The sequence below is a fragment of the Nuphar pumila genome, chromosome 16 (genome assembly GCF_984573655.1).
Source record: "Nuphar pumila chromosome 16, dmNupPumi1.hap1.1, whole genome shotgun sequence".
Classification (NCBI taxonomy): Eukaryota; Viridiplantae; Streptophyta; class Magnoliopsida; order Nymphaeales; family Nymphaeaceae; genus Nuphar; species Nuphar pumila.
In genome coordinates, this window is record NC_143264.1 from 16,051,220 (window position 1) to 16,063,716 (window position 12,497).

General features: G+C 37.4%; 1 protein-coding gene across 2 annotated transcripts in view; it reads left to right on the forward strand.

Moving 5' to 3' along the window:
* The window catches only part of LOC149813020 (fumarylacetoacetase), a 112,734-nt gene that overhangs the window by 83,702 nt on the left and 16,535 nt on the right, over positions 1 to 12,497 (forward strand). For both annotated transcript variants that reach the window (XR_016428360.1, XM_089992219.1), the window contains exons 10-11: positions 7,411 to 7,473; positions 7,617 to 7,681. Coding sequence is in view for 1 of the 2 variants with exons in the window: in XM_089992219.1 (XP_089848345.1) it covers positions 7,411 to 7,473; positions 7,617 to 7,681 (128 nt within the window). In the remaining variant the exon portion in view is untranslated. The remainder of the gene's footprint in view (positions 1 to 7,410; positions 7,474 to 7,616; positions 7,682 to 12,497) is intronic.

The window sequence follows — 12,497 nt, forward strand, 5'->3', positions numbered from 1 at the left end:
TATTTCAAAATGTTATTGTTATGAGTATTCATGTTTTAAAAGGAATATTGTTTCATTCGAGGTTTATTTTCATTACAAGTTTATTGCCTCAAAAGTCTTTTCCTTTTATGCCCATTATCTAAGTGTCATCATATGTAGACAAGAATTTTATTACACCTTCGTGTGTTTTTTAGCCATTTGTTGGCTTTTGCTCTCTTGGTCTAGTAGCTGAACACACTTGTCTTGAGTGTTTTTATATGTAGACAAGGCACGTTGATTCACACCATGGTGTGTGATTTTTAGCCTATGTTGGCGTTTGTGTCCTTGTTCTAGTCGCTTAAGATGTATGCCCATGGTTGACTTATTTCACTCATTTCAAGTGCTATCATATGTAGACAAGAGATGTATTATGTTTTAGCCCATGGTTGGCTTATTACTCTTGTTCTAGTAGCTGAACATACTTGGTTTTAAGTGTATTTTTTACGTATACAAGAGATACTTTTTAGTCCATGTTGGCATGTATTCTCTTGTTCTTGTCGTAGATGCACTTATTTCAAGTATTATTATATGTAGACAAGAGGTTCTTTTACACACCTTTGTGTGTGTCTTTGGCCTTTAATGGCTTTATATTCTTGATCTAGTAGCTTATACACTTGATTTATGGGTTTTGGAGGACTAATGAGGAAGATGTTTGTAATGGATAAACTATTGTTGAAATTTGCAAAATTTCATTCATGACTTGTGTTTTTCAAGCAAATCATATTTTTGATATGCATATCAAGTTGATTTCTTAGCATTTAATCTATATATTGAGTGCTTATGGTTTTTGCCACCCTTATATGCAAAATGTGTATTATGTCTTTCATAAATGATTTTAAAACCTTGTGAACTCTTGGGTTTATTTTGCCTAAAGTATGCTTGAAAACTTTGTTTCTCTTGTTTGGCACTTCATTACATGTTTGAAGCATGTTCATTAATGAGTTCTTTGAGTATTAATTCATTTCATGATAAGTATATGCATATGCTCTTTATGGCCTTTTTTGGGCCCTCATTCAATAATGTTTATGTATATCATGCCTCTTCGTAGGCTTATTGAGGTGTCCCTTAGTGGACCATTTTGTTATTCCCCATTATGGGGTTATATTTATCCAACGTTGGACCTTATGAATGCATTATGCATTCTTGGAATTTATTTCTGCATAATTTGCTTCCGCTCATTTTGTTTTAAACATGATATATGATTTTGAAACTTTGGTGTCATTTTTGCATAATTTGCATCTCTTCTAACCTGTGCTAGTTAGAAATGTTCCATTTGAATAAAAGTACAAAGATTTGTTTTACTTGTTTCTTTGTTGTTATTTCACAGGATCTTGGAGATAGGACAAAGAGAAGTACCCTGGATAGTTCGGGAAATTTGAAGACAATAGGAGGAAGGCCTTTTCAAGTTTCATTGCATCCTTGCTGGAGCCTCTTGGAGTCTTGCCCTTTGTTCAATCTTTTCGTTTCCCCGCAAAGATTGAGGGGGGGTGTTAAAATATGTTGATCCTTAAATGTACATATATATATTTATATATATAAAGATACGTATACATATATATATATGTATACATATCTCTATTTATATATATATATATAAATATATATATTTTATCTTCCTAAAATACCCTCAAGGGTATTCTTGTAAATTAGCATTTTACGCATATTCCAATTGGAATATGCATTGTAATTTTTGTTTTATTTTTTTTTTTTATATTTTTGGATTTGTGACCGTTGGGGGCTCCCAACGTCCCCTTTGGGAGCCCCCAAGGTGGTCCCTTTTCATGCTTATAAATAGGGGATATCCCCTTTGTATTTGATATTCTTGAGGGAGCTTATGCTCCATTGTAATGGGGTTTTCACCCTTTCTCCATTATTCTTCAATGATATGTAACTTATGACTTTAAGTCATATTTTTCCCTTTTTATGGGTTTTATGTATTGGCACATTATGTGCGTGTGTTGTTTCCCTTTAATGGGTATATTTGCACTTTACGTGCATAAGTATGGGTTCATTATTGAACCCAAGGTATTCCAAGTCACTTTCTAACAATAACAACCATGGGAACAAATAAACATGCATGATCTAATGCATAGCAAGAATATGCATAATTTATGTGCAATGCATGAACCCCTTTATTATCTTTCATTTAAGCTCCCCTCTTTCCATATGCATGCCCTATTAAATGCACACAACTTTAAATTCTTCTTTTTAATTTACCATTGCCCGCGGATACACCAAACAGGTATAATCCCCAAGGTCAAGTAAGGTTCCCGGGGTAGCTTCACACACAATTTGTATTTTATTACCGGGTTTCAAACTTAGCCTTCGACCGATATCAGGAAACAACACCATCCATCGGAACCTTGAAAAACAACATCCCAAAGTCGGGGACACCATGGAAAACAACATCCACTGGCGCCACTTTATTGGTATACCAAAACAACAACAGCTGTGTCAAAACACACCACCCCCAGGAAAAGTGACGGACTCTCCCTAAAACCGTGGCCAGGAGAAGAACCTCAATATCGGGTTCAGGGGCAAAAATACGCACACGGAGTTTTTGTATCCTCACGGTTTCCCCAAAATCGCAACATCCAAGATTCCCACACTAAAGCAGGGACATCAAGGAGAAATATGAATTACACTGTTCTTTACTTTATTTTAACTGGTTATTAATTCATCTCTTTTTCATTTGCAAATCAACGTGCAAAAATTAATAACATGAGCTTGCAAAACAACATGCCAAGCTTTTCACGGGACCATAGTCCGTAGCAAAAAAGAACAGTGCAGTGAAAACCATAATATCACTTCTGATTTGCGCAATGCATCAAAATAACTAAAACAGAGAACAACTGGTTCTCGAGGCTCACCCAGCCCCTGATGATCCAATTGACCATCAATGCCCTCATAAGCAAAAAAAATCATAAAGAGTATGCCACTTATGCATTCTTTTCACACGCTTTTCAATGCACATTCATCTATGACAAAATCAATAATATTTAAATGCATGAGCACGAGTTCCCACACCAACATGCAATGTATACTTTCATTCATTGCACAATTTCTGTCAAATGCATCATTCCAATTATAACATGTGAACGATCATGCAAAACTCATAAATTTCAGTGTGCGTGTATGAATAATTGTGAAATCGACACTTTCACTAAAGCATGATCATCTAAGCATATGCACGTGAATAACTCATTCTTTCACATGGGTAAAATTGACTCCATTATCAATAGAGAGAATTCCAGAATTCAACATGCTCGTAGAAACCTTTTATTCGGCTCAATCGAGCCCAACAATTGTACCTGGAAAGCAACTAGTTACAAGTTAAGGAAATCTGAACTGATCCTGTAAGCATATATAAAAAACTGGATATTTCAACTTGTACAGACCCTGCTTGGGGGTCCAACACGGCTGTCAGGTAACTGCTAGGCCTGACAGTCACTGCACAGACTCTACCTGAGCCCGCGCAAGAGACTGCCAGGGCCTGGCAGTCAGCCCTTTCTTCAAAGAGGGCCCGAAAACCCGTTCAGGCATATACGAAGATACCTAGAGGAGGGAGATCAGGAAGGCACCAATGGAACTGCCTCCTTTTTTCTTTTTTTGCAAACTTACATTAAAAGTGCAACTTAACATGTAGAAGGTTGCCTCAATTGGTAAATTGGGTTCTGAATACAAAAAGTAGATGTCTAATCCACATGATGTACATGAGACACAATGTGTTAGTTTGTTTTCAAGGAATCAAATTTCAAGAAATCAGATAGGATCTTGCCAACAACGGCAACAACAACAACAACAACTACGCCTTCATCCCAAAACAATTGAGGTCGGCGATATGAACCAACAAAGAAAATCATTATGGGTCTTCCACATGAATCCTTCTCCTCCATTCATTTCTATCCAATGCCATGTCCTCGGTGAGGTTCAAAGCATTCATAGCCTTTCTTATCACCTCCATCCATGTCTTCCTAGGCCTACCCCGACCTCTTTTAACTAATATATTTTCCCATTTCTCCATCCTTCTAACTGGAGCATCATTAGGCCTTCGTCGAATATGTCCAAACCACCGTAAACGATTCTCTCTCATCTTATTTTCAATGGGTGCAACGCGTACCTTCTTACGTATCTCCTCGTTTCGAATCTTATCTTTTATTGTATTTCCACACATCCATCTCAGCATACGCATCTCAGCTACACTCATTTTTTGAATATGATGTCTCTTGGCAGCCCAACATTTCGTACTATATAGTAAAGCGGGCATAATAGTCGTCCTATAAAACATTCCCTTCAACCGCAATGGCATTCTACGATCGCACAACACTCCAGTTGCACTCTTCCATTTCATCCACCCAACCTTTATCCTATGATTTACATCTCCATCAATTTCTCCATACTTTTGAATGATAGATCCCAAATATTTGAAAGAATCATCCACCGGTATTTCGTGCTCACCAAGCTTCACTACACTCCCATCACTACTTCGTTGCTTACTAAATCGACATTCCATGTATTCTGTCTTACTCTTACTCAACTTAAAACCTCTTGCTTCTAATGTCTGTCTCCATAATTCTAACTTAGCATTAACCCCAACTCTAGACTCATCAATCAAAACAATATCATCAACAAACAACATACACCACGACATATTTTCTTGAATTGATCTCGTAAGCTCATCCATCACTATAGCAAATAGGAAAGGGCTTAAAGCAGATCCTTGATGTAACCCAACCGTTATAGGAAAATTGGTTGTCACCCCTCCACAAGTGCGGACATTGGTTACTACTCCTTCATACATATCTTTAATTATACTAATGTACTTGAGAGAAACATCTTTCTTCATCATTGTCCACCAGAGAACGTCCCTAGGTACTCTATCGTAAGCCTTCTCCAAATCAATAAAAACCATATGCAAATCTTTGTTCCTCTCTCTATTTCTCTCAATAAGTTGTCTAAGAAGATGTATAGCTTTCATAGTTGATCTTCCAGGCATAAAACCTCCTTAGCTACCTTTCTCATGCCACCCGCTATCTTATTCCACATAGATTCTGAATCCTCCTCGAGACACCAATCAACTTCCTTAACTACTCGCTCTACAAACATTCCTTGTTTAGCTTCTTTCAGTGCCCACCACTTAATTCTAGGATCTATCATATGTCTATCCCTTTTGCGGTATTGTCTAATTCTAAGATCTAAAATTAAGACTCTATGTTGTGTAGCTACACTTTCTCCTGGTATAACCTTACAATCGATGCAACAACCCCTATCTCTCTTTCTAAGTAGGAAAAAATCTATCTGACTCGTATTAACCCCACTTTTAAATAGGAAAAATAGGAAAAATCTATCTGACTCGTATTTCCTATCTTGCCAACAACGACAAATAGGAAAAATACATTTTTATTAGCACTGCCAGACTAACTTACGACAGCTAATTTAAGCAATACTTTATGCTCATGTAACTCAGAAACCTAGTTGGCTTGAATTCTTCTTTTGTTACTGGGTCCCATGTCTTTGTCAACCTCTACAATCATGCCCCATATCAACCAGACATCCCTGGAATGTCCTGGGATCAGATATGATATACAACAGAAGGTATGGAAACAGATCTCTTTTCGTATGAGAATAAAATGATAATACCATGAGCCCCCTAAACAAAAACATAATCATGTAAGTTTGACTGTTCTATCAATGTCTTGATTGAACTCTAAGTTGTTGGATTGCATCTGAACTATGTTATCAACCCTAAGCAAGAAACAAATACCCTTTCATCAAATAGTCTGAATACAAAAAGAGTAGGCAGCTAATACATGCACACAAGTAACCAATCTGGTTAGATACAAGTATAATCACCAACATTTAGCAAAATAAAATCTTAGGCTTCCATTGAACTGTATGGTCTGAACAAAATTTCAAAAAAAGAATGTATTGAAATATGCTGAATAAAAAAAATCTGAATACCTTTAAGCTGGAAACAGGTTTAAACCGCGAACTTGGACCTCATAGAGCAAGAAAAATTAATGTATCCATATCCTACCCTAAAATCCGAAACTCCCAACTAAGACAAATCATACCCAAACTCATATTAGATCACCGATCAAACTTACAATCAGTTTTAAATTCAGGAACCAGGTTCTTAATAGGTTCAAAAAGCCATCCTGAAACCCTAAACCCATACGAGCTGAAATTTCCCTAGCTTGCTGAAACTAAATCATTTTCAAGGAGCATGTGAAGATATCGGGTTCATGAGCAACAACAACGCACACAGATTTTTAGTATCCTCACGTTTTCTCCAAAACCGCAATATCCAAGATTCTCACACTAAAGAAGGGATATCAAGGAAACGTTGATTACACTGTTCTTTAATTTCTTTTATCTTGTTATTAATTTATTTCTTTTAATTTGCAATTCAACATGCAGAATTAATAACACAAGCTTGCAAATCAACATGCAAAGCTCTTCACGGGACTACAACCCGTGGCAACATGAAACAGTACAATAAAACAATAATATCACATTTGATTTTTGCAATGCATTTAACAACTAAAACAAAGCGCAACACATGCCCAAGGCTCACACAACCCATGATGATTCATTTGATCATCAATGCGTTCGTATGCAAAAATCATGAATAACATTAACAGAAAACCTTGCCATCAAAAGTCCCATCTGGATGGGTCCCTAAATCTTTGTGGGTTCACGAAAACAAAACTGGATTAAGTTACCTAGTGCATTCATACCCAATATGGATAGGGAAGAGAACTATGCTCTGAATTTTACTCTTCCTGTCTATCATATCACGATATGATGGATGTCTCTTTCTCTTTATTAAATTCTTTAAATATGCAGATTCTGTTTATGAAAACTCATTGATTTTGTAAGCCCTTTGTTTTTACTTTGCATGTGAAGTAATTGTTTTTCAAGGTATTTGTCTCACTTTAGCAATAACTCTTATGCTGCTACCTTAATTGGTTTTAAATGATACTTGTTTAAGATAGGTGATGACAAGTTGGCCTGTGCTTGTGAATACCCTTTAGCACTTTGCATTTTTCAATCCTTGAGAAAAAAGGGTGAAACTTTTCCATATCTTGATGTATCTAATTCAAGCTTCAGACATGCTATATGGATATCCATGTTCAATCATATTCTCACCTTTTATTATATGTATTCTTTCATTTGTTAAAAGATGACATAAATCTACTGCATTGAAATGCTAAGATATGTGCAACACTTTTTCATACAATATCAGGTTCCTCTAATACATGGTTGTAAATTCTCAAAATATTCAATCTCTAACTATTTTAGTTTTATCCAGTGGCTAACCACTTGTGTCTCTTTGCACATAACTTTGGGATGCCTTGGACCTTATTAAGTTTGTTCATTAACTTTCAGGATCCACCTCCACTGCCATATTTGGCTGAAAGTAAATCCAAAAATTATAATATCTCATTGGAGGTCTGTCTTTCACTTTAAAAAATTTCAACTCCTTATAACCAGCTTCTTGAGGTTTCTAGAGGTGGTAGTGGTTTGCAGTGTGTTTTACAGTATCTGTTTATTTTGCTCCTTTTTTGACTAATTGTTGGTTCATTTAATTCAAGGTACGGATCAAACCTGCAGGTGAAAGCCATGCATCTGTGGTCACAATGAGCAATTTCAGTCATCTGTAAGGGCTTCCATACTGAGAGGGCTCCGCATTTCTTGTGTTTTAATAAGGCTACCATATAAATGCTTTTAGTTTCTGTGTATCTCTTGACTGATAACTAGAGGACTAGAATACAAAGTTTACACTGTCAATTATTTATTTTTTACTTTAATTTGGAATTTTAAACTATTCCTTGCTAAGGGGATTGTGCATTTGCATGTCTAGGATACAAATAAGGATATTAATTTTGAACTAATATTCTCTTTCTAAAAAGGCCTTTTAAATTTCACTTCAGTCATGTCCTATGTACTGATTCTTTTCTCTGAATTAAATGCTGTTGTCATTAGGGATGTCAACGGTTTGGATTGGGTCGGATACCCTACCGACCTGAACCCAGGTTTGGTTAGAAAAACTGAATCCAATTATTAAATCAGTTCAGATTTGGTTCTGCACATTGAGATCTGATCGGATTTGGATGTGGACTTTGTATTTTCCCAAAGGCACCATATGATGTGTTTTCATAAAAAGTGACACACCCACGAGACTCAAACAAAGAGTCCTCAAGCAAATTGATGCCTTTTAATGCTCGCTGCCAACCACCTGACCACTTCATCGGTTGTACAGCTGTGCAGAACGATATTTTTCATAAAGACTTCACGGATCTGACCTAAATCGCATTTTTAAGCAGATCTCAGGTCGGATTTGGTTATTTATGTTAGAATATGACAAATTATTAGATTAGTTAGGCTTTTATTCTTTTATTGTTTGTCTTTTGTGTTAATTTCTTGTCCTTTGACTTTTCTTTGTTCTTTTATATTAATGTTTTTTGTCCTTTTGTACGACTTTCCCTTAAAGGGATTTTTGTCTTTTTGTTACTCAACTAATTGTTGGGACTACTAGTCGTTGGGCTATTACAGCTAACTATTGGGCTGTATAAATGGGGTTAATTCCCCCTTTATAACGTATGCATTCTTTGTGATCTCCCCTATCAATAAAATAGTTATTTTTTATTTGTGAGTGTGTGCCTTATTGCAATTGAGAGTGCCTTAGTGCATTTTGTGATTCCCCCTTAATAGATTGTGATAGCCTTTAGTGGCTTTGTAGATTCACCTACTTGTAAGGGTGGCAAAACTTGACACGACCCGCCAACTCGACCCGCCAACCCGCCTCTTAGGCGGGTTCGGGTTTGGAAAAAATGAACCCGTTTAATAAATAGGTCGACCCGCCTAACCCGTTTATTAAACGGGTCGGGTTCGTGTTAGGGGTATGCCAACCCGTCTGACCCGTTTAATAAACGGGTTAGGCGGGTGGGTCGACCCGTCAACCCGCCAACCCGACCCGCGAACCTGAGAACCCGTTTACCCGACCCAACCCATTTATTAAATGGGTTGGCGGGTCGTGTCGGGTTACCCGTTTATTAAACGGGCCGGGTTTGTGTTTGCCACAGCTGACCCGTTTAATAAACGGGTTGGGTTCGGGTTGAGGTATGCTGACCCGCCAACCCGACACGATTTCCACCCCTACCTACTTGTAGTGTAGTCTGTTTCGTTACATGGTATCAATGCCTTGGGCTCTTGATCCTTAGAATATTTGATCGTGGTGCTTGTGTGATCAGTATTCATGTGCTCGTGAGCTCGTGGTGATTGGGTTATCTATCATTCTTCCTCCAAGGAGAAAGCCATAAATGAATACTGTAAAGCCATGAAAGAATAGGAAGTTGACCGTGCCAAAATCCTCTCATTATTTATGGCTAGCATGAATGAAGAGACTTGTGCCAACATCCTTGAGTTTGAGAGAACCGATAAGGCTTGGGTCTTCATCAAGCAAACATGCACTCAAAAGGATATCACTCACAAATGAGAGCTTAGAGATCGTATTCATAATTGTGAACAAGGAGACAAGACTATGAGAGAGTACTATGGTACTCTTAAAAGACTTTGGGATGAGATGGCCAAATTGGAACCCATTTGGGAAAGTCCAAATGATGCTCTTCAGAGGAAGGAGCAATTCTTTTAATTCATGAAGTTATTAAGAACTGAATTTGAGCATGTTCGTGTTGTTGTTCTTTACCTCTAAAATTCCTTCTTTGCACAAGTTTTTTACTGAAGTATACATGGAGGAAACTAGACTTGAATCTATGACGGAGTCTAAAGAATCCAAAGACAATGTGTTGGCTTTTTTAAGTCCAATGCCAACATGAACGCCTACAAGCCTCTACATTTTGGGAGGCAACACTTTGGAAAGTCAAATGTTGATGTAGATGGGAGACCGGAAATTGTTTGCCATAATTGTGAAGAATTGAGGCACATCAAGCCATATTGCGCAAAATTAAAGAGGAGAGATGAGAAGAAGGTAGCTTCGGTTGGACCTTCCCAAGAGGCAAACAAGAGTTGAACCAATGACAACTCTAAGCCCATTAGAACCATGGCCTTGTCCCAATTGGTGGAGCCTCTCCAACCACTCCTAAAGTGCTCTTTGTTTCTCGTTGGTGCCACGATCTCTACCTCATCACCTCTCGGTAAGGTCTCTTAGCTTTTAGATTTAGGAGCATCTTTGAATATGACCTCAAGGGAATCTTTGCTATCCAATTGTTGCACTAAATCAAGTGGCTCACATGTTTTCATGGCCGATGAAACATCTCTTGATATTAAAGGAGTTGAAAATTTTGGAAAATGTAAATATTTTCAATTCCTAACGTTAGATATATTCCGCAATTGAATTTGAACTTATTATTCGTTCCGCAAATATTTGTTCATGTGGCCTAGTGGGATTGTGAATACTTCTCTCATGTCCATATCCATCTTGGATTTCCTTTGCTTGCATAAGGTTGAGTTGTGTACACCTCTTTCGCCTCTCGACTCCCTAGCCTCTCGACTCTCCCTCTTCTCTCTCGCCTCTCGACTCCCTCTCTCTTGTGTCTTGTCTCTAAGAAGAAGAAGAAAAAGAAGTGCAAACTCGACTCTCTCTCTGTTGACAGGTACAATTAGCCAATTTTTTGGTTGATGTTAGTCATGCTGGAATTGCAAGGCTAAATACAATTTCACTACCGGAGATGCCACAAACACATGCTTCTTGTAATTATTTATATGTTTATCTCCTGGTAGCATGATCTCCCAAATATGGCTGGTGGCAACAACTATAAATACATAATATGCATGAAATTGCCTAAACTAATACATGTTTCCTGCTAAGTATCCTTCTCATCGGATCATTATTGGGTATAAGTTCGCCACTTGGTGAAGCTGATTGGGAACAATCATAGAGAATGAGGTCTTTACTATATGGAATACTTATTTATTCCAAAGAATACTTTTTGTTGTAATGTTCAAAGCATGAATATTATTTTATGACACAAAGGGCTAGGACATCCTAGCATATCTAAATTATCTTTTATTCCACACTTGAGAAAAAATTGTAACCAAGAATTCACTTGTATCGATTGTATTCTTAGAACAGTGAAAGCATTGCCTTTTGTTCAAAGAAATTTTTTCTCTTCTAAACCACTTGAATTAATGCACTCAGATGTTTGGGATCCCGCACCAATAGCTTTAAAAGGTGAATATGTGTATTATGTTATATTTGTTGATGATTACTCTATATATACTTACTTTCTTAGGCATAAATCTAAAGCTTTTGGGACTTTTAAATCTTTTCACGATATTGTTAAAAATAAATATAACACCAAAATATCTATATTTTGCTATGATTTAAGGGGAGAATTCTTGTCAAATGAATTCAAAAGTTATTTAAACACAAATGAGATTTCACACCAAAGATCATGCCTAAACACACCACCACAAAATGGATTAGCTGAAAAAAAAATAGATATTATTGAAACTACAAGAACCCTTTTTATTTCAAATCAAGTACCAAAGAATTCTTGGGCTGAAGTCGCCTTAGTTCCAGTTTATCTCATTAATAGAATGCTTTATACCAAATTACAAAATGTGTGCCCTATTGAAAAACTTTATAAAGTAGCCTCTTACTACTTAATATTAAGAGTATTTGGTTGTAAATGTTTTGTTTTGACTAATAAAAATGATAAACTTTTATCCAAAAGCTATTCCTTGTGCTTTGCTTGGTTATGCTGAAAACCAAAAAGCATTTAGATGTTATGATCCTAAAAATGATAAACTTTATGTATCCTAAAATGTTTCATTATTAAGAAAGCAATACAGGGCACTAGAACAAAACCAAGTCCTTTAGATTCGGGTTAGATCCATGTAGGATCTAATCTAACTCTCCGTACGATAAAAAATCTGATGCTACGGATTAAAATAATACCAAAAAAATTAGCATGTGCGTCGAAAATATACCTGGGCGGGATCAGGAAGGGCGTGGGCCCTAGTTGCGATGGCCGAAGCAATCAACATGTTGGCGTAGGTCGGAGGAACTTGATGCTCTAATACCAAATGTCAGAGCCCGATTCTCCATAGGAGTCGGCTCTGCGGATCCAAGCACAGGGAGTGGGGCCAAGCATAGAAGCGAGGTGCTCGGGGGGTGGAGGCACCACGGGCTGGTAGGAGAGTGCGGCTAGGCAAAGGCCCCGGGCCGTGTCTCAGGGCAGGGACTATTGAGACTAGTGTTATTCAGATACGGGTCTGGGACCCCAATTCATACTTATACATATTTTCCCTGATGTTGTCTATTGTATTTGGGTATGACGTTATATTCCAGACTCGGCCCACATTGTATTCTTAATATATTAGGGCACGATGGTGAGTCGTAAAAAGATAATCACCAATTGATGCCCCTTTTATATCGTCTCATCTTCTTCCTCTGCACGCATACAGCCTGGTGTGATTTCTCTCATGGTATCAGAGCAGGACCTCATCTG